The sequence below is a fragment of the Rhinoderma darwinii genome, chromosome 5, assembly GCF_050947455.1.
Source record: "Rhinoderma darwinii isolate aRhiDar2 chromosome 5, aRhiDar2.hap1, whole genome shotgun sequence".
In the NCBI taxonomy this organism is placed as follows: Eukaryota; Metazoa; Chordata; class Amphibia; order Anura; family Rhinodermatidae; genus Rhinoderma; species Rhinoderma darwinii.
This window is the reverse complement of record NC_134691.1, coordinates 235,627,606-235,650,437: the sequence shown is the minus strand read 5'-3', so window position 1 is coordinate 235,650,437 and position 22,832 is coordinate 235,627,606. Positions and strand designations below refer to the sequence as shown.

At 41.4% G+C, this 22,832-nt stretch overlaps 1 protein-coding gene across 2 annotated transcripts in view; it reads right to left on the bottom strand.

Moving 5' to 3' along the window:
- Positions 1-22,832, bottom strand: part of DDC (dopa decarboxylase) — a 245,101-nt gene that overhangs the window by 98,854 nt on the left and 123,415 nt on the right. For both annotated transcript variants that reach the window (XM_075828537.1, XM_075828538.1), the window contains exons 9-10: positions 21,524-21,591; positions 15,141-15,217 (exon numbers count right to left, since the gene is read on the bottom strand). In XM_075828537.1, the coding sequence (XP_075684652.1) occupies positions 15,141-15,217; positions 21,524-21,591 (145 nt within the window). The remainder of the gene's footprint in view (positions 1-15,140; positions 15,218-21,523; positions 21,592-22,832) is intronic.

Here is a 22,832-nt window from a genome sequence, read left to right as displayed (position 1 = left end):
TACTTAGTATACCGAAGCATTATTGCCTGTCAGTGTAAAACTGACAGGCAACCTATTAGGTCATGCCTCCGGCATCGCCTAACAGGCAGATGCTGAAGGCAGACCTGGGGGTCTTTGTTAGACCCCCGGCTGTCATGGAAACCCGACGGCGACCCGCGATTTGTTTGCGGGGGCGCCGATCGGGTGACAGAGGGAGCTCCCCCCTCTGTCAAACACATTAAATGCCGCTGTCACTATTGACAGCGGCATTTAATGGGTTAAACTTCGATTCCGGCAGTTGCAGCAGGAACCAGGCTGTGTATAACAGCCGTGCTCCTGCCGCTGATGGAGACGTATGGAGAGGGGGGCGGCGCGGAAGTGGGCAGGAGGCAGCAATACCCCCGTGTTTCCCCGAAAGTAAGACATATGTCTTACTTTCGGGGTACGGCTTATATTAGCCGACCCCCCTGAAACCCCCGATACGTCTTACAATCGGGGGTGTCTTACTATCGGGGAAACACGGTATCTGCAAATCAGACACTTCGCTAGAGACCGGGACAAATTACGCCCTGTATGTAATTTAAAGTTATTTAGACTGCTTGATAAACCCACAAAAAATCTTAGAGGTATTTACAATATTTTAAAAACGAATGCTGAATTAAGCAAAACTCATAATAAACCAAGGCACACAGTCTGCCTATACAGACATTTTTGAAAGAATGGGTCGTTCTAAAGTGTTTACTAAATTAAATCGTGGTACTGTAATAGGATGCCACCGTTGCAACAAGTCAGTTTGGTAAAATTCTTCCTTTCTAGTTATTCCTCAATCAACTGTGAGTGGTATTATTGCAAAGTGTAAGCATTTAGGAACAACTGTAACCCAGCCACGAAGTAGCAGAAGACTTAAAGTTACAGAGTGGTGTCGCCGACTGCTTCTAGCGCATAGTGCATAAACGTCACTGACGCTCTGCTTACCCAATAACTGCAGAGTTCCAAACCTCCTCTGGCAATAAAATTCATACAAGAACTGTGCATCGGGAGCTTCACGGCATGGGATTCCATGGCCGAGCAGCTGCATTTTAGTTTTTCATAACCAAGCACATTGCCAAATGTTAAAGGGAGTGGTGCCTGACATTACAAGTGCTCTTCTGGATGAATGGACAAAATTTCCCACAGACACACTCCAAAATCCTGTAGAAAGTCTTCAAGAAGAGTAAAAACTGTTTTAGCTGCAAAGGGAGGACCAACTGCATATTAATGCCTATGGATTTTGAATGGGATGTCATAAAAGCTCCCGTAGATGTAATGTGTATGTGACCTAGTTCTTTTGTCTATATAGTGTATGTGTCTCTTATTTTATTTTTTTCCCTAACAGGAAATATGATCAGACAGTCCTGCGGTCCTTCAATGGATGTCTGCCCATATAAGGTATGTTCCTCGATCGCATCACAGAGAATCCCTGTGACACAATCAAAGGGGTCCCGCTTCTAATTTTCCCTTTGAATGCCACGATCAGCTTTGATTTCAGAATTCAAGGGGTTATTCTGATCTCCTCCGTGAGAGCGGAGCAGTTGCTGTGTAGTACAGCCGTTGCCCCGCTTCTGATCGTACGGGCATACTTGATGTGCCCATGCGATCAGCATGACCTGTATGCTTGTAATTATGCAGCAGCCTTCTGCCGATCATGACAAGCATATACGTGATGCAACGTTAACCGGTTAAATCCATTATAACCAAATGGAAATAATATGGCACAATTACAAACCTGGCAAGAGAAGACCGCCCACCAAAACTCACAGACTGGCTAAGGAGGGCATTATTCAGGAATTTAACAAAGACACTAACAATAACACTGAAGGAGCTCCAAAGATCCACATCAGAGATAGAAGTATCTATCCATCGGACCACTATAAGCAGTACACTCAGAGTGGGACTTTATGGAAGAGTGGCAAGGAAAACCCTATTACTTGAAGGAAAATATAAGAAAACACGCTTTGAGTTTGCCAAAAAGCATGTGGCAGTCTCCCCCAAACACATGGAAGAAGGTTCTCTGGTCAGATGAGACTAAAACTGAATTTTTTTAGTCATCATAGGAAACTCTATGTGTGGCTCCAACAAAAGACCTCATTACTTCAAGAACCCCATTCCCACAGTGAAGCATGGTGGTGGCAGCATCATGCTCCGGAGATGCTTTTCATCGGCAGGGACTGGAAAACTGGTCAGGATTGAAGGAAAGGCAGTAAATACAGGGCAATTCTTGAGGAAAACCGGTTTCAGTCTGCCAAAGATTTGAGACTGGGACAGAGGTTGACCTTCAAGCAAGGACAAGGACCCTAAACCAGGGCCGGCCTTCGGTTGGATGGTGCCCTCTGCGGGATAAAAAAAAATGTATATAGATTTTTTTTAACCCTATGGACGATTTTTGGTTTGAATCTCTATTTTCTTTTTTTCGGAATAATTAAGAAATTACTGTGCATGCATTTCCCTTATCTAAAAAAAATACAGACAACAATTCTTATACATTAGGTTCTTCTTACGCAACACGACCATGGGCTGTGTAAACGAGCGCCGATCAATGAGATAGCTAACAAGGAGCTATGTTTCACAAGGAGCTATGTTTGGGGACAAGCGTTCGTTACTACATTCGCTCATTTCCATATACTTCTGTCATGTCGGCGGCACGTCTCCCTGTTTACACACCAAGATGTGCTGCCGACAGCAATAATATTTATTGCTGTATAAACAATACAATCAGAAGATGAATGAGTGTTTGCTCGTTCATTGGCTGATCGTTGCCATCGTTGAACACTCGTTTGCCCGATAATTGGCCCATGTAAAAGGACCTTAACCTCATAACGCCGAAGGACGGATATATCTGTCCTCTGCAGCTGCTAGTTCGCGCAGGAGGACGGGATATATCCATCCTTTGATCACGCGTGTACTGACAATGTACCCACGCGATCAGTGGCAGGAGCACGGCTGTTATACACAGCCTGGCTCCTGCTGCAACTGCCGGAATCGAAGCGTGCTCTGATTCCGGCAGTTTAACCCATTAAATGCCGCTGTCAATAGTGACAGCGACATCTAATGTGTTTTACAGAGGGAGGGAGCTCCCTCTGTCACCCCATCGGTGCCCCCGCAAAGAAATCGCGGGTCGCCGTTGTGTTTCCATGGCAGCCGGGGGCCTAACAAAGACCCCCAGGTCTGCCTTCAGCAAATGCCTGTTAGGCCATGCCGGAGGCATGACCTAATAGATTGCCTGTCAGTTTTAGGCTGGATTCACACGAGCACATTACGTCCGTAAAGGACGGACGTATTTCAGCCGCAAGTCCCGGACCGAACACACTGCAGGGAGCCGACTCCTAGCATCATAGTTATGTATGATGCTAGGAGTCCCTGCCTCGCTGCAGGACAACTAGTTCCATGGAGAGGCAGGGACTCCTAGCGTCGTACATAACTATGATGCTAGGAGCCGGCTCCCTGCAGTGTGTTCGGTCCGGGACTTGCAGCCGAAATACGTCCGTCCTTTACGGACGTAATGTGCTCATGTGAATCCAGCCTTACACTGACAGGCAATAATGCTTTGGTATACTAAGTATACCAAAGCATTATATATGCGATCAGCAGATCGCATAGTGAAGTCCCCTGGTGGGACTAAAAAAAAAATGCTTAATCAGTTAAATAAAGTTTGTGAAAAAAATAAAATAAAAATTACAGTCAAAATCAAATAAAACTGCCCAAAAAGTGGTTTTATTTAGTAAAAGTGTCCAAACAAATAACACATACACATATATGGTATCCCTGCGATCATAACGACTTGAACATTAAAATGAACACATTAATTAAACCGCCAAATGAACGGCGTCCAAAAAAAACAACGGCAAAAATTCTCTCTTTTCTCCCATTCCCCCCATAAAAAATGTAATTAAAGTTAATCTATAAGTCCTATGTACCCCAAAATAGTACTAATGAAAACTACACATTGGCCCGCAAAAATCAAGCCCACATACGGCCACATTGACTGAAAAATAAAAAAATTACGTCTCTTGGAATGCGGCGATGCAAAAACAAGTAATTTTTTTCTAAAAGGGTTTTTATTGTGCAAACGTAGGAAAACATATAAAACCTTTACATATTTGATACCCCCGTAATCGTGCTGACCCATAGAATAAAGTTAACATGTTATTTACGCTGCATAGTCATCGGCGTAAATTTATAACGTGGAAATTAATGCTGGAATAGCTGCTTATTTTCAATTCTCTCCTAAAATAAAGTTAACAAAAGTTAATCAATATATTATAAGTATCTAAAAATGGTACAATTACAAAATACAACTCGTCCCGCAAAAAACAAGCCCTTATACGGCTATGTCGACGGAATAAAAAAAAAAGTTACGACTCTTGTAATGCGACCGTGAAAAAACAAGAAATAATCCTCGGTCATTAACGTGCAAAATGGCCTGGTCATTAAGGGGTTAAGGGAATTGCATGCACAGTTATTCCATAATATATACTGATTAACAGTATATATTTTGGAATACTGATTATCAGTATATAATCTGGAATAGCTCTGCCTGCAATTCCCTAATGTAAAATAATTGTGTCTTGGTATTTTTTTGTAGATAAGGGAAAAGCCTGCAAAGTAATTCCTTAATTACCCTAAAAAAAAAGTTTCTACTCTTTGTATATGAGACACACTGTCTAATGTAAATAGAGGAGAGAGAAACACTGCATATGAGACAGTCTCTGTTCTCTCTGTATATAAGACAGGAGAGAGACATTCTAATGTAAAGAAAGAGAGAGAAACGCTGAGGCCCCATCCACACGATCGTATTTTTGTCCACCCGTAAATACTGGCGTAAATACAGGTCCTTGGTCACACGTATTCGACCCGTATTGCACCAGTATTTACGGAACCGTGCCCGTATATACGGGTTCGGTGTCACCCGTATTTACGGGCACGTTTTCGCTGCAAAATTACACTGCAGTAATCGGCAGCCCTTCTCTCTATCAGTGCAGGATAGAGAGAAGGGACAGCCCTTTCCGTAATAAAAGTAAAATTTAAATTCATACTTACCCGTCCGTTGTCTTGGTGACGCGTCCCTCTCTTAACATCCAGTCCGACCTCCCTGGATGACGCGCAGTCCATGTGACCGCTGCAGCCAGTGATCGGCCTGTGATTGGCTGCAGCGGTCACATGGGCTGTAACGTCATCCCAGGAGGCCGGACTGGAGGAAGAAGCAGGGAGTTCTGGGTAAGCATGAACGTCTTTTTTTTTTTTACAGCTTTATCTATATTGTGATCGGTAGCCACTGTCCCTGGTGCTGAAAGAGTTACTGCCGATCGTTTAACTCTTTCAGCACCCTGGACAGTGACTATACACTGACGTCGCCTAGCAACGCGACCGTAATTACGGGTGCACACACGTAGTCACCCGTAATTACGGGAGCCCCATAGACTTCTATGGGCCTGCCAGTGCCGTAATTACGGCCTGAAATAGGATATGTTCTATATTTTTCAACGGCACGGGCACCTTCCCGTAAGCATACGGGGAGGTACCCGTGGCCAACAGAAGTCTATGGGCCCGTAATTACGGGCCGTAATTACGGGCCGTGATTACGGGCGTTTTTACGTTCGTGTGCATGGGGCCTTGAGACAGTCTCTCTCTCCTCTGTGTACATTAGTCAGCCTCAGTTTCCTTGTCCTTTATACTTACCTGGCTGCAGTGTCTCATCTACATCCTCCTTCCTGGGTCTCTCCTTCCCCCTTGAGAGCCCACAGGATCTAGTGTGTGCCTCAGTGTGTGTGTCCTCAAGTTCGTCTTCCCATCAGTACATGGAAGGCAGGGCATGGTGAGGCAGCCCAGCAGGTTTGCAGAGGAGGGTGAAGATGTCGGGGGAAGCTGATGCTAAACAGGTCGGGGGTCAGCAGGGTGTAAGTTTGGAGAGCTTGAAAAAGGTCCTATAGCGGGACGGAAACGTTGCAGCTGTGTTGTCTGAATAAAACTACACCTTTTTGATTTCTTATATATATATATATATATATATATATATATATATATATATATATATATATATATATATATATAAAAATATATATATATATATATATATATAATATTTTAGTTAACTAAGCAATCAAACAGATTTATTTAATATTAGATATAGGTTATGGTAGAAGATATTGTGATACATACAGTGAAGGAAATAAGTATTTGATCCCTTGCTGATTTTGTAAGTTTGCCCACTGTCAAAGACATGAACAGTCTAGAATTTTTAGGCTAGGTTAATTTTACCAGTGAGAGATAGATTATGTAAAAAAAAAAACTGAAAATCACATTGTCAAAATTATATATATTTATTTGCATTGTGCACAGAGAAATAAGTATTTGATCCCTTTGGCAAACAAGACTTAATACTTGGTGGCAAAACCCTTGTTGGCAAGCACAGCAGTCAGACGTTTTTTGTAGTTCATGATGAGGTTTGCACACATGTTAGATGGAATTTTGGCCCACTCCTCTTTGCAGATCATCTATAAATCATTAATATTTCGAGGCTGTCGCTTGGCAACTCGGATCTTCAGCTCCCTCCATAAGTTTTCGATGGGATTAAGGTCTGGAGACTGGCTAGGCCACTCCATGACCTTAATGTGCTTCTTTTTGATCCACTGCTTTGTTGCCTTGGCTGTATGTTTCGGGTTATTGTCGTGCTGGAAGACCTAGCCACGAGCCATTTTTAATGTTCTGGTGGAGGGAAGGAGGTTGTCACTCAGGATTTGACGGTACATGGCTCCATCCATTCTCCCATTGATGCGGTGAAGTAGTCCTGTGCCCTTAGCAGAGAAACACCCCCAAAACATAATGTTTCCACCTCCATGCTTGACAGTGGGGACGGTGTTCTTTGGGTCATAGGCAGCATTTCTCTTCATCCAAACACGGCGAGTTGAGTTAATGCCCAAGAGCTCAATTTTAGTCTCATCTGACCACAGCACCTTCTCCCAATCACTCTCAGAATCATCCAGATGTTAATTTGCAAACTTCAGACGGGCCTGTACATGTGCCTTCTTGAGCAGGGGGACCTTGCGGGCACTGCAGGATTTTAATCCATTACGGCGTAATGTGTTACCAATGGTTTTCTTGGTGACTGTGGTCCCAGCTGCCTTGAGATCATTAACAAGTTGCCCCCGTGTAGTTTTCGGCTGAGCTCTCACCTTCCTCAGGATCAAGGATACCCCACGAGGTGAGATTTTGCATGGAGCCCCAGATTGATGTCGATTGACAGTCATTTTGTATGTCTTCCATTTTCTTACTATTGCACCAACAGTTGTCTCCTTCTCACCCAGCATCTTACTTATGGTTTTGTAGCCCATTCCAGCCTTGTGCAGGTCTATGATCTTGTCCCTGACATCCTTAGAAGGCTCTTTGGTCTTGCCCATGTTGTAGAGGTTAGAATCAGACTGATTAATTGAGTCTGTGGACAGGAGTCTTTTATACAGGTGACCATGTAAGACAGCTGTCTTTAATGCAGGCACCAGGTTGATTGGGAGCGTGTAACTGGTCTGGAGGAGGCTGAACTCTTAATGGTTGGTAGGGGATCAAATACTTATTTCTCTGTGCACAATGCAAATAAATATATATAATTTGGAATATGTGATTTTCTTTTTTTTTTTTTATATAATCTATCTCTCACTGGTAAAATTAACCTAGCCTAAAAATTCTAGACTGTTCATGACTTTGACAGTGGGCAAACTTACAAAATCAGCAAGGGATCAAATACTTATTTCCTTCACTGTAGTTTTGTGCACAATATTGTAAGGTGAATTTATTTTTTTACGTTTTCTTTTTAGGCCTGAGGTCTGTTTCCTTTCCATGCCACATGAAGCAAATAATTGTATATTTGTTCTCCTGGAGCAGCTGACTGACAACTTGATGATACATGTCTATTTATACCATGTTTTCTTTCCTTTGCTGCCTTGGAGGGAGAACAATGAGCATGTATGACCATAATGATGATTTTTAGATCCGGAATATATGATACTGATTTGTTAAATGTAAATTGACATGTGCATTAGTTAAAGGAATATACAGTTTTCAGGAGTGGTACCAAAAAAATGGAACCGTATAAAAGGAAGAACTTTTTTTTCGATCCAATCTAAATTTTAGCTAAAAAAAAAAAAAAAGTCACACAAAGACTAAACCAAATCTGCACGATGTTAACAAGACCTTATATTGCTTCTGTGGGACTCTGTAATAAAGTTGATTCAAGGGCGCACAACATGTACCACTTCTTATATTTGTCCAGCGATTTTCAATTTTAACATGTAATTTAAGCGTATCAGTCACCATAATATGCTACCCTGTTTAACCCCTTCTCGACATTGACGTATCCATACGCCAAAGTCGGCTAGGGGAAGTATGGAACGGGCTCACGGAGTGAACCCGCTCCATATGATGCCGGTGTCGGCTGTATGTTACAGCCAACACTTCAGAGTAACAAGCGGCATAGTGCTCGAGCGCAATCCCACTTTAACGACCCCCTCTAACAGCTCAACGTGCCCCCCACAATGCAATCGTGGGGGTTGCGATGGCTGCCTGGGGCTGCCTAGGTCCGCCATCTTTGTGCTCCTATTAAGCCCTGCCTATGTAAAAAAACAAATAAAAAATTAAAAGTTAAAAAAAAAAAACCTTTTCCCATTTTCCCCCTAGAGCATAGTAAAAAAATAAAAATAAATAAACATAATTGGTATCTGCTCGTCCGTAAAAGTCTGAACTATTACAATATATCATTATTTAACCCACACGGTGAACACTGTAAATAAAAAAAAATTGTAAACTCCAGAATCCCTATTTTTTGGTCACCTCATCTCCTACAAAAAATGAAATAAAAAGTGATAAAAACGTTGTATGTACCCCAAAATGGTATTATTAAAAACTACAGCTTATCCCGCAAAAAATAAGCCCTCATATCACTTAATCGACGGAAAAATAAAAAAGTTATGGCTCTCGGAATTTGGTGACACAAAATAAATGTAATTTTTTACACTTAATAAAAGTAGTGAAATATAGAAAAAAACTATATATATTTGGTATCATCGTAATCGTATTGACCCACAGAATAAAGTTAACATGTTGTTTTAATTGCACAGTGAATTCCATAAAAACGACGCGCAAAAAAAACAATGGAGGAATCGCTGTATTTTTCATTTTCTACCCCACAAATAATTTTTTTCCTGTTTCCTAGTACATTATATGGCACAATAAATGGTGCTACGAAAAACTACAACTCGTCCCACAAAAATCAAGCCCTCATAGGACTATATCGACGGGAAAATAAAAAAGTTATGGCTTTTGGAAGGTGGGAAGGAAAAAACTAAAATTAAAATCTAAACGTTTTTTACGACGGTAAGGGGTTTAAGGTCAGCATTTTATGGGGACAGGTCAACTGTACGATTAGCGCAAACGGCAGAAAACAAAACAATATTGTAATGTTTGGATAATAGCAGCTATCAAACAATGCAGCAGACTTATAAGCCTCCTCACCACTGACTGATGGCTGCATGTACCAGTGACTGACATCTGCTACAATAATAGTTTGCTTGTCCATGAGGAATAACACTATTTCTGGGCATTATAAGACTTGTATTCTGCCTTTTTTTTTCTTTAACAGTTTTCCCCTCTGCAGTCAGTCTCTTTCTCTCTCTCATTCATTCATATACATACATACATACATACATACATACATACATACATACATACATACATACATACATACATACATACATACATACATATACACACACATACAGCATGGAGAATATTATACAGCAGTAGTGTAGCTGAAAATCCAGCACTGGGGCGAGATATAAATCTTACTATGAGCAGTTGCACGTCTGTATGTGTATTTCTCCGCTCTCACTCTGCTCCTTCTCTCCTCCTCCACCTCCCTTCTACATAGACATCTATGGGCAGCTATATCCTGATCCCTCAGTGACCTGAGAGCTCGTCTTGTCTAAGACAAGACTGAGAAAGCAGTAAATTCAGAGTTAGTGCACACTTTAGGAAGGAGGTGGGGAGGAAGGAGCCTGATAAGTGGAGTAAGAGGCATTTTTCTCTAATAAGATATATGACAAAGTTTCCTATATTTGCTTATACTATTGAAATATGCAAAGTTTACTCAAAATGCAGTCGCTTTTTAAAGACCACTTCTCAAATCCAAAATTCAGTTTTGGGCTCCACATTGTAAAAAGAATATCGGAAAGAGAAGGTTCATAGGCGGGTAACTACAATTTTAAATGAGATGCAAGGTGTCTCCTAAAATGAGTTCTAGAAAAATCTGTCTTGTTGCGGGAGCATGATGATGTATGGTGAAAGCTAAGCGGCATTATGGTAAAAACTTAAATGGCGCGTCTGTTGAATTTCAGAAAACGTTGGTGTGCACATACACGTATGCAAAGACTACTGTGCAGTTTCACACTGTGCTGAGGTATATGGTTTTTTTTTGGGTGGGGGTTTGCATCTGTTTTTGGGTGGCATAAGACTGTATACTACTGGAGCATTTGTAACTTGTGTCCATTTAATGGATCAAATTTGCTGCAGAAAATTCTGCAGCAAATCCAACCCAGAATTCGAAGGGAAATCTGCCAGAAAATCTGCACCAAATCGTCCTGTGGAGATTAAAAAAAAAAAGAAGAAAAGACTATACTCGCCTCCCTGGTGCTCTTGTGGCAACGTGTCCCTGGTCCTCTGGATGGTCTCTGTACAGCTGGCATCCCAGCTGTACAGAGACCATCAGGATAACGAGGGACATGTTGCCACAGGAGCACCAGGGAGGTGAGTATAGTCCTTTTTTTTAAACTATGAAAAAATACTGGGATATTTTTTGGGGACTTGACATTTGTTGCAGATTTAGATAGATAGATAGATAGATAGATAGATAGATAGATAGATAGATAGATAGATAGATAGATAGATAGATAGAGACAGACACAGATAGACAGAACACACACACACACACATTTTGTAGGTAGCTGGACTTTTCACATGCAGACAGTCTGGTCCAGTAGTCGGAGCCTCTTGACATAAATCGGCAATGATGGTTGCCTGGAGTTCAGTAGTCAGGAGGAGGAGGAGGGGAAGAGAGCCGATGTGACAGGAGAGCCTTATGTGAACTTCCCTGACCTGCTTTCTGCCTGTCCTGTCTCTGCAGACTTCCTCCCCCTCCCTCCGCTCGTCCCCGACTGCTGACAGCTAATGAAAGAACAGCTGGAGCAGAGAAGGGACATGCAGGGTGGAGAAACAAGTCCTGCGTGATGCAGCAAGTGAGGTTTTAACCAGCACACTGGTCCAATGCTTGCAGCGTGTGGGTGGCCTCTCTTTTGCCGCCCCCACACAATGCTGAAGGCTGTCGCCAGAGACCAGCAGCTTATCCTGCCTCTAAGTAGGTGCGGCCCTGTGCACCCGGCCTGGCGCCCCCCCTACCTTCTGTCTTAGTTGCGCCCGGGGCACATGCCCCGCCTGCCCACCCCTAGCTACGCTCCTGTGTTAACCCACCCCCCCCCCTGTGTGCGTGCCTGTACATTGCCTGACAAACTCTATGATGTTTTTTTTATCATATGAGAGTGTTTTATAAAGTCAAAATATATTTGATATAGACCAGAGGTAAACTTTAAGGCCTCATGCACACTTCCATCACCGTTTTCTCGGCCGTTTTTGACGGATACGTGTGTCCGTTTTTGTTTCCGTGTGCACTCCGTTTCCGTTCCGTGTTTCCGTTTTACACGGACGTTTTGCTTCCGTTTGGCTTCCGTTTTTCCGTTTAAAAAACGGATGTGAACTTCATTTGAACCTGTCACATGTCCCAGGAAACACCCATAGAAAGTTTACAAGAAGTTTCTGGTGCTGTTTTCTGTAGCTTTCAGAGCATAGAGAACAGTTTGAGATTACTCTCAGTGGCGGATTATCATATGGGCGTTTCGGGCGGCCGCCCGGGGCCCGAGGCTCCCAGGGGGCCCATGGCAGCCCGAAACGCACATCATCTCCTAAATCTATTCAGCGCGCTAGCGCTGCTAACGGCCGAAGATGAGGAGGAGCAGGGAATTGGCCGGGAAATAGGTAGGACACGCCTCCCTGACAAGTGCGGGCCGCCGCCATTGAGTAACAGAACAGCGACGGACGGCTGTTCTGTTACTCCAAAGCAGCAAGAGAAGAGCCGGGCGGGCGGTCACCGGCGCTGAGGTCAGTACAGGCTTATCCTCCTGCCCAACTGGTTCCCGACCGCTGGCTGTATTTTTACAGCCAGCGGTCAGGGACGGGTCTTTAAAACCCGAGCCATAGACTTTCTACGGCTCGGGTTTTAACTTGCTGCCCGCGCGATCGGGCAGCTGAATGTCGGGTCTCCGGCTGTCAGTGACTGCCGGGGACCCTGAGGAGAAGATAGGAGCAGCTTTCGCTGCTTCTGTCTTCTCTGATCTCTTTTACACAGCGCTCAATGAACGCTGTGTAAAGGAATAGAGACAGCAGCAGCGGCGCTGTCTCTATTCCTCCCGGTGATCATGTGACTGGTCACATGATCGCCGGGTGCCGTTAGTGGCAGGCTGCTGCTGGGTCTTACTAGACCCAGCACAGCCCTATTAGTGACAATCGTCACTATGAGAGGGCTGATTTCCCCTGTAACTGGGGCTGCTGTGCAGCTCCAGTTACAGTGGAAAAACATGGTGTAAAACAAAGAAAAAAAATATATAAAGTTCCCCAAAGGTCTTTTTTGACCTTTGAGGATCAGACCATAGTAATAAAAAATAGTAAAGTGGAAAAAAAAATTAAATAATAAATACACATAAAATACCCACCCCAAAAAAAACGTTCCCCCCCCCCGCCAATCATTGTTGTAACGCTAGCGCTGACCCAATTACCCTAATATAGACATGTAATATATTAAAATTTACGGTAGACAATGACGATTACAAATAAAAGGTCTATTTTAGGGTAAAACTATGTTATTGCCAAAAAAAAATAGCTGAAACGTAAAAAAGCTTAATTTTTTACTATTATTTTCAAACTTTATGAATAAAAATTCTAAAATAGCAAAAAAGGTGTGTATAAAAACGCTAAAAAAATGAAACCTGCATTGTCTACGGAAAAAACGTCGCAAAAATCACGTCGGTTTTATTTTTTTTTTATAAAAATGTGTGTTTGGGGCAACTTTGTAATTACGTTTTATTAAAAAATATTTTCACTTTTTGAGATACAGCTGCTTTGTATCCTGTATCCGTCAGGTCAGCAGGACTGACGGGATCAGTGAAACGGGCCCTGCGCTAAATTATAATCTTAGATGTGATAGATTTGAGGTGGATCCTGCGTGTCACTGATCCTGTCAGTCCTGCTGACCTGACGGATACAGGATACAAAGCAGCCGTATCTCAAAAAGTAAAATATTTTTTAATAAAATCAATCAATCACACTGATACACACACATACTATATATATATATATATATATATATATATATATGTATATATATATAACTATAATATAAAGTTTTTAAATGTGTACATAACATTGTGGCACTATATACAAGGGGGAGCGCTGTGAGGCACTATATACAAGGGGGAGCGCTGTGAGGCACTATATACAAGGGGGAGCGCTGTGAGGTACTATATACAAGGGGGAGCGCTGTGAGGCACTATATACAAGAGTGAGCGCTGTGTGGCACTATATACAAGGGGGAGCGCTGTGAGGCACTATATACAAGGGGGAGCGCTGTGTGGCACTATATACAAGGGGGAGCGCTGTGAGGCACTATATACAAGGGGAGCACTGTGTGGCACTATATACAAGGGGGAGTGCTGTGTGGCACTATATACAAGGGGGGGCTGTGTAGTGCTATCCACAGTGGTATGTGTGTGGCGCTCTTTATAGGGGGGGCTTTTTGGTGCTATTTACAAGAGGGGGAGGGCTGTGTGGCGCTCTCTACAGGGGGGCTGTATGGCACTATCTATAGGGGGCTGTGTGTAACCCTCTCTACGAGGGGGATGTGTGATATATAGAGGGGGCTGTGTATGGCGATATCTAGGGGGGTGTGTAATATCTACAGGGGCTGTGTGTGGCACTATGTACAGGGGGCTGTGTGTATGTGATGTTTTACAGTGTGTGGTATTATTATATTCAGGCGCGCAGTGTTTGGTGCTATTATATTTAGGGGTACACTATGTGGCACCATGATAACTTTATTTTCGTTTATAGGTGTGGAAATGTTGGAAAAGTGAGGAGACGTCTAAGTGGCAAATTCTGCAGAAATGAGTCATGGCCGGGAGAAGTCGTCATGAGCGCTGGACCGGATGGAGAAGAAAAGAGGAAAAAAACTACTAGAATCTGAGACGTCGTCACCTGTGAGTCACTAGATTTATAGAGAATCTGTCACCTTTCCTGACATGTTTATTATAGGAAATCCTTGTATTTCACAAAAAGTCTTTCTGCAGTCCAGGACTGATAGACAATTCCCCTTGTCAGGAGGTTGTGTCCCTGCACAGTGTGATCCTGTCAGTATGTAGGGACACCGCGCTGTGACAAGGTAAATCGTAACACTGTTAATGCTTGCCCAAAAAGGTAGTGTTAAAAATGGTTACGGCGCGGCAGGGCGGCGGTGAGGAAGGGGGGCCCAAGTTTGGGTAACAGCCCAGGGCCCATGGTCTACTTAATCCGCCACTGATTACTCTGCTTCGCTTACTTTGGTTTTTTGGGTGTTTTGGAGTGAAAATATGAGCCTATCTTCAGGAATGAATGTTTACTGTAGTCTGTGAGTCTGTGAACTTTTGCTCACCCAGCCGTTGCTATGGCAACGGATCCGTCAAAAACGGACGGCACACGGAAGCCTTCTGTGTGCCATCCGTTTTTTTTCACTGACCCATTGACTTCTATGGGCCACACGGTCACTGAATCACTGAGCAAAGTAGGACATGCTCTACTTTGCACGGAACGGAACAACGGATCCGTTTAAATAACTGAAGTGTGCATGGAGCCATTGAAATGAATGGGTTCAGGGTGCCATCAGTGACAAAAACGGAAGGCACCCTGAAGGAAAAAACTGAGTGGGCATGAGGCCTAAAATGTATAAGGATGCAGATTAGAACGTGATTGTCAATATTTATCCATCGACACATTTGACTCACCTGATTCTTGCTGATCATATTGAAGGTAAACAGGATCTACTTTGAAGGCACCAATTAAGTCTGATCTTTTTTTTATCCTGTGATATACAAGGAGACTAATTAGCAGTCTGATTTAGAATGTAATAAGAAGTACATTGCTGCAGATAAACAATAAAATAGGTGATAATGTCCAAAAATACTTTAGTGACATTCCATCCTTAAAACCATTTTTTCATTTTTCCTAAATATGTTAAAAATGTTCTGTTGATTAATATATCTTTATAGCAGTTGGAGCTCATTTTTTTTTTTATAGTATAGAGCTTCATATCCCCTGCATAGACAAACTTAAAACAAAATATACTGTCTGTCACCGCCACTAGAGGGAGCTTAGGAGCTAACTGCAAACTGTTATCATTCATTTATTATTTTTTAAGTTTTACTAGTTACATTTTTTTTATCATAGTGAACAGGCTTCTGAAAAATCCTGGTCACACTAAGCAAACTAACTGTGTTTTTAAGGGAATTCTGTGTTTTTCTAAAGCTTCAGCATGCATTACACTTTGTGTTTCTCTCAGATTTGTTGTTACCTTTTTGACATTATTGAGAAGAAAAACAATGGCATGTTTTCATATGCATTATTAGGATGTTCTTTCAGGCCCTACTATACCTCCAGATTTTATTAACTCCATACTAATACTGTATTTTCATAAAGCAGTGTAAATTGTGATGGCTGAGGGCTCGTGCATATTACAATGTTGCGTGCACAGACCCTGTACAGTGACACACAGCGTTAAGGACCTGTAGAGACATTGTGTTCTGACTACAAGTCTGTATTATAGGCCATTGGGGACTTTAAGAGGCACAATATTATTCCCTAGAAGCAATAGCTAAAACGACCTCACTAATAAGGCATGGGATGGAGCATACCACCTCTGTGTGTCTCAGCATAAAATTGGAGGCAGTGTCATAGCTATAGGGGTCGCAACAGCCCAGGTCCCCCATTGCAACACAGCGCTGACCGCGCTGGTCCCGCTTTCAACTGAATCTGCGTCCGCAGGATGCACATTCAGTTAGATTCAATGCTGGAGCCTTGCTGCAGTATTCATTGTGCCGCAAGCGGCTCGGCGCAGGCAGGCGCAATGTAGTGATGTCATCGCGCCTGCCTGCGCCGAGTGCAGAGGAGGAGAAGGATCTCCTCCACCCGTCGTGGTAATAGGGATAGGGAAGTAATTATGTTATTGTTTTTCTATTAGGTACATATGGGGGCATTATTCTGGTTATGGGAGTGATGGGGCTCATATGGTAGCTGCTGAGGGGGCATTAAACTGTATGGGGGCATTATACTGTGTGGGACTGCTATAGGGGCATTATAATGTGTGGGGCATTATACTGTATGGGGCAGCTATGGGGGACTATACTGTATGGGGGGCATAATACTGTATGCGGCAGCTATGGGGGTATTCTACTGTATGGGGTATTATAGTGTTACATATACTTACGTAGTTAGTACGGCTGACAAAAAGACATGTCCATCAAGTTCAACCAAGGGATGGGAAAAGGGAAGGGAAAAATTTCTACACATAGGAGCTAATATTTTTTTGTTCTAGGACATTATCTAAGCCTTTTTTAAAGCCATCTACTGTCCCTGCTGTGACCAGCTCCTGCGGTAGGCTATTCCATAGATTCACTGTTCTCACAGTAAAGAAGGCTTGTCGCCTCTGTAGGTTGAACCTTTCTTTTTCTAGACGGAGGGAGTACCTCCTTGTTTTTTGAGGGGGTTTTACATGGAACAGAATTTCACCATATTTTTTGTATGTGCCATTCATATATTTATATAAGTTAATCATGTCCCCCCTTAGTCGTCTTTTTTCAAGGCTAAATAGGTTTAGTTCTTTTAACTGGTTGCCGACACAGGACGAGAATGCTCGTCCTTAGCGGCGGATAGTTCGCGCATTAGGACGAGCATTCTCGTCCTGTGTGACAGCCGTCTCTGACAGCGGAGAGGAGAGAAACATCTTCTCTCCAATGTTAACCCTTTGAACGCCGCGATGACAGCTGATCGCGGCGTTCAAGGAGAGGGGACTGCACATTGATCGCGTCACAGAAGATAACTGTGACACAATCAAAGCCCACAACTCATATGGCCAGACAGCCCAGGGTCCATTGAAGGACCCCAGGGCTGTCTGAACTTATTTCCTGTTGTTAGGGCATGCTGAGGTATGCCCTAACAACTGCCTGTGTACAATCAGTAACAGGCTAATGTACTGGCAAATAGATCTATGCCAGTACATTACAGTTACAAAATCAAAATGATAAATCATTAAATAAACTTTTTAAAATATAAGTCCCAAAACATGAAATAATATAGACATATTTGGTATCACCATGACCGTAACAACCTGTACAACAAATGTATAACATTATTTATGATGATCGGTGTATGGTGTAAAAAAAAAATATTAAAACTGCCGCGGAACTGCTTTTTTTCTGTAATTTCGCCAAAATAAAAATGTATAGAAATTAAACAATAATGTATTTGTACCAAAAAATGGTACCTACATAAAGTACAATCTTTCCTCATAACTTAGATTCTCCATGCCCCTTATTAGCTTCGTTGCTCTTCTTTGTATTTTTTCCAACTCCAGGGCATCCTTTCTATGAACTGGAGCCCAGAACTGAACTGCATATTCTAGATGAGGCCGCACTAATGCTTTGTAAAGTGGCAATATATCATCCCTGTCCCGCGAGTCCATGCCTCGTTTAATACACGACAATATTTTGCTGGCCTTTGAAAGTAGCTGATTGACATTGCATGCTGTTATTTAGTTTATGATTTACAAGTATACCCAGATCCTTCTCAACAAGTGAATCCCCCAGTGTAGCTCCCCCTAGGACATATGATGCATGCAGGTTGTTGGTACCCAGATGCATAATTTTACATTTATCTACATTAAACTTAATTTGCCAACTGGATGCCCAAACACTTAATTTGTTTAAATCCGCTTGCAATTTACGAACATCTTCCATAGACTGAACATTACTACATAGCTTGGTGTCATCTGCAAAAATAGAAATAGTGCTATTAATCCCATCCTCTATATCATTAATAAATAACTTGAATAATAGTGGTCCCAGCACTGAACTCTGGGGTACACCACTTATAACCGGGGACCATTCAGAATAGGAACCATTTACCACAATTCTCAGGATACGGTCCTTGAACCAATTCTCAATCCAATTACAAACTATATTTTCTAAACCTATAGTCCTTAATTTACCCATTAGACGTCTATGGGGGACAGTGTCAAATGCCTTTGCAAAGTCCAAAAACACTACATCCACAGCGGCCCCTCTGTCTAGACTTCTGCTCACCTCTTCATAAAAACAGATCAGGTTAGTTTGACAACTTCTGTCCTTAGTAAAACCATGCTGGCTGTCACTTATAATACTATTTTTTGTCACATAATCCTGTATATAGTCCTCAATAGCCCCTCAAACATTTTCCCCACGATGGATGTTAAGCTTACTGATCTATAATTACCCGGGGAAGGCCTAGAGCCCTTTTTGAAAATAGGCACCACATTTGCCCTGCGCCAGTCCCTTGGCACTATACCTATCACTAGAGAATCTCTGAATATTATGAAAAGGGGGACAGAAATAACTGAACTAAGCTCTTTAAGAACTCTAGGGTGTAACCCATTTGGTCCCAGGGTCTTGTGCACATTATTTTATTTAATTTAGCTTGGACCATATCTACATTCATCCAATTCAGTATATCAACTGATATATTAACAGCACTGGCACCGGCTACATCAGCTGCTCTTTCTTCTGTTGTATATACTGAGATAAAGAACCCATTTAGTAACTCTGCCTTCTCTTGATCCCCTGTGACCAACTCCCCATTACCACTATTTAGGGGTCCTACATGTTCAGACCTTGATTTTCTTTGCATTTATATACTTGAAGAATTTTTGGGGATTTGTTTTACTATCCTTGGCACCTGCCTTTCATTTTGTATTTTTGCTGATTTTATTACATTTTTACAGATTTTATTAAGCTTTTTATAAATTTAAAAAGGCTACAGCTGTACCCTCAGATTTGTATTTTTTAAATGCCCTTTTTTTGTCATGTATTGCCCTTTTTACAGAAGGTGTAAGCCATGTGGGATTTAATTTTAGTCGTTTACACTTGTTACCTATAGGAATAAATTTTGCACTATAATTACCCAAAGTAGATTTGAAAATCTCCCATTTATCATTTGTCCCATTATTTAACATTGGTTCTTCCCAGTCTATATCTTGAATTGCAGCCCTCATCCTGGTAAAATGTATGGGGCATTATACTGTATGGGAAAGCTATGGGTGGCATTATACTGTATGGGGCATTATACTATATGTGGTAGCTATAGGTGCAATTTTACTGTGTGGGGGCAGCTTTTTAAACATTTTACTGTGTGGTGGCATTATACTGTGCGGACAGCTGTGGGGGAATGATACTGTGGGGGCATTCATTGGCTCTGTCGGGCAAGGCAGCTGGGCATAGGCGCCGCAGGGGTTTGGTGGTGTTGGGGAGGGGTAGGGGGGCCCAAGCTGAATTCTTGCACCAGGGCAAATGAGCCTTTAGCTACGCCCCTGACTGGAGGCATACACATGTACAATATGGGCCCATATAATTTATTTATTTTTTTACTTTCAGAATACATTCTCTATGCTCTTCTTTTTATTTTCTCAGAAGGTTGCAAATACACATTAGTCAAATGCATAATAACAATTGTATCCATCTGTCCATTGATTTCCAAGATAAAAAAAAAGTTGTGCATTTAAATTTCACTAATCAGTGGTTTGGAAATCCATATAATTAAGCATAGAACTTGTCCAATGCCGCATTAGTGGGTGTTTGATATGATAATCCGACAAAAGTCGGGGGTCTTCTAAAGCAGCTTGTACTCCGTATATTGGCCTCTATACTCTCTTCCAACTCAGAATATTGTGTTTGTTTACATCTTGCCTCGATCCACTACTGTTCTCTGTGGATACTGCCGCTGTGGTGGTAACAACTTACTGTGCCTATAGTATTATTGTAGACCGGGCATGGGGCTTAAAAATGTATATCAATATTATGTATATATATATATATATATATATATATATATATATATATATATATATATATATATATATCTGTGTGTGTGTGTGTGTGTGTGTGTGTGTGTGTGTGTGTGTGTGTGTGTATACTGTATATATGTGTTTAGGAGTGCTTATATGTGTGTGAATGTATTTTTATAAAAAAATAAAATACCAATAATCCAAAATTTTGAACAATCAGGTACCACAATGGTCCTAAAATTGGCAGATTATGTGAATTTTACTGCACTGTAGCATATGCACTTTTTTCTGCAAGAAAGAATAAAGTGGGCTATTTAGCACCTCCACAGAACCAATAACCATGACAAACATATGCCATGAGGACAGCGTTTTACATGTGTACTTGATAGAAGCTTTACAGCATGCATTTGTATCCTTTTTTTTAGTATATGTCTTCATGTGTGAAATATGCTTATGTCTAGAGAAATTGGAATAGTATGATTGTAAGTCTGCTGTTTAAACAATCCGTGTGTGTGTGTGTGTGTGTGTGTGTGTGTGTGTGTGTGTGTGTGTGTGTGTGTGTGTGTGTGCATTCAGTTATTGTTCTAGTGAGTCAATAAGCTTTTTTTATAACAAAGGTTGATACAATGTATTTGTTTCTGTCTCCGAAAAGCATACATTCCTTGTTTGCTCTGTGCAATGTAAATAATATGCAGGTGTCACAATTCCTCCAACATTTATGAGAATAATCAAATTATTTTTAAACTGATATTGAAATTAAAGAGCATTGGACTGAAATTATCTTTATTGATAATCTTCATACCTAAGGTTTTTAATAGCTAGTGATTGAAAGGCCCGATCAGATGGAGCGATTATCGTACACATTTTTTGTATAATCGTTCAAATGTAAGAGATAATTGCCATGTGTATTAGTGTGCAGCGATCAAACGACGAACGATAAATCGTTGAGTTTCCGTGTATCGGCTATATCCACCTGGTTGAAAGATCATTATTTGTCGCTGCCACATCCCCTCGTCTAATCAGAAATCTTCCATTCGTTAGAACATCAGTCTATTCCGCTCCACCTACAAACTCAATAATCTTTGTGTGTAATCGCTGTATTGGCAATTGCAGTAATGACTGAATAGCGCAAATCTTTAGCAATTATTGTCACATGTAATAAACCTTCTTTCAAACGCAAACGACTCGCTAAAACATTGCTCGTTACTTATAAAATAATATCTGCTTGTCTAATAGGACCCTTACACTATGAAGCCAGAGAGATATTACACTTATACCTATTAATTTATTGTAACTTACCAAAATGTAGAACAGTCAAAGTTGACCAGAAGCCACTTATGAGGATTAAAATTAAAAGAGTCTGCAAACTAAATTAACAAAAAATATAATAATTATTGAAAGAACAGCACAACAAATAATAAACCATTCAATTCACTGACTACACCTATCCATTTCTTTTCTAGAGTGCCAAAATAACAATGCAAGGAGGGAACTAAACAGGAAGTACTATAATAAAAAGGTTGGAGATGACTGGGAAGCTATTGAGTTTTATATCTGCTGACAGATGCGATGGATCCAACGTCGCTGTGCAATTTCCTTCAGTAACCAATATGCTTAATTAAAAGGAAGAATGATCAGGAAATTGGAGCTGGCTGAAGCACGTGGTCCCGCTATTTTATCAGATTTTATTGCTCTTTTTATATATTTTCACCACGTAGGTTATCTCGGTTTGACTGCCTGAGGTCTCATCATTGTTATATTGATTTATACGGTGACAAACCATCTATGCTTATCAGGCAAACTAAAGCCTTCTCAGGATATTAAAGTTTCATATTACCAAACAAATATATTGTGGTCCTGACATATAAACTAAATGGGATTCATATGGATTACTATGGAATTTGAGTTATCGGTGCCGCCTACTGCAGCATGAAGAGAATCCACATTTTCAAAAAGGGTGAGGTGTAGCGGACTGGGAACTCTAAAGGAGTTTTCAGGATTCTAGCAAAGGAAGATTAACCGATAAAGTACATTGGGAAGTTGTCTATGTCCCTAATCTGCATTCTTCATTCTGGAGCTGCTTTAGTAGAAATAAACAGACATTGTTTGTCTCCTCAATGGGAGATGTCAATTAAATGGAAATGTCCATCTATGTTTACATGGCTGCTGCTATGAAGCCAACCACTGGGTGCAGCAGTGAGGCCAGTAAGGCTTTATGTCGACGCATACCACCCTGACTTGTCATTCAATATAAATAGACCTAAGTACAGCATGTGACTGCTATGGCAAGAATCTAACTTTAGTCATAAATGGAAAACAAAACATCATGTACAAGATACATACGTAAAAGTGTTTACAGAGTTACTCCACGTAAGTATGGCCTTATTGTGTGTGTTTTTGTCATTGTCAGTTTCTTTGTGTAATTCCCAGCATCTGTGATTAATAGTTTGTGTCATCACCTCTGAGCGTATTTATTTTAATACATTAAACTTACGCTTACTCATTGTAAAATATTGGTTTTAAGGAAGTCAACAAATATCATTTATTATTTGAAAAAGAGCATGCCCCTGGTGCATTGTATGCTTATGTAAAACCTAAATGATGGTGA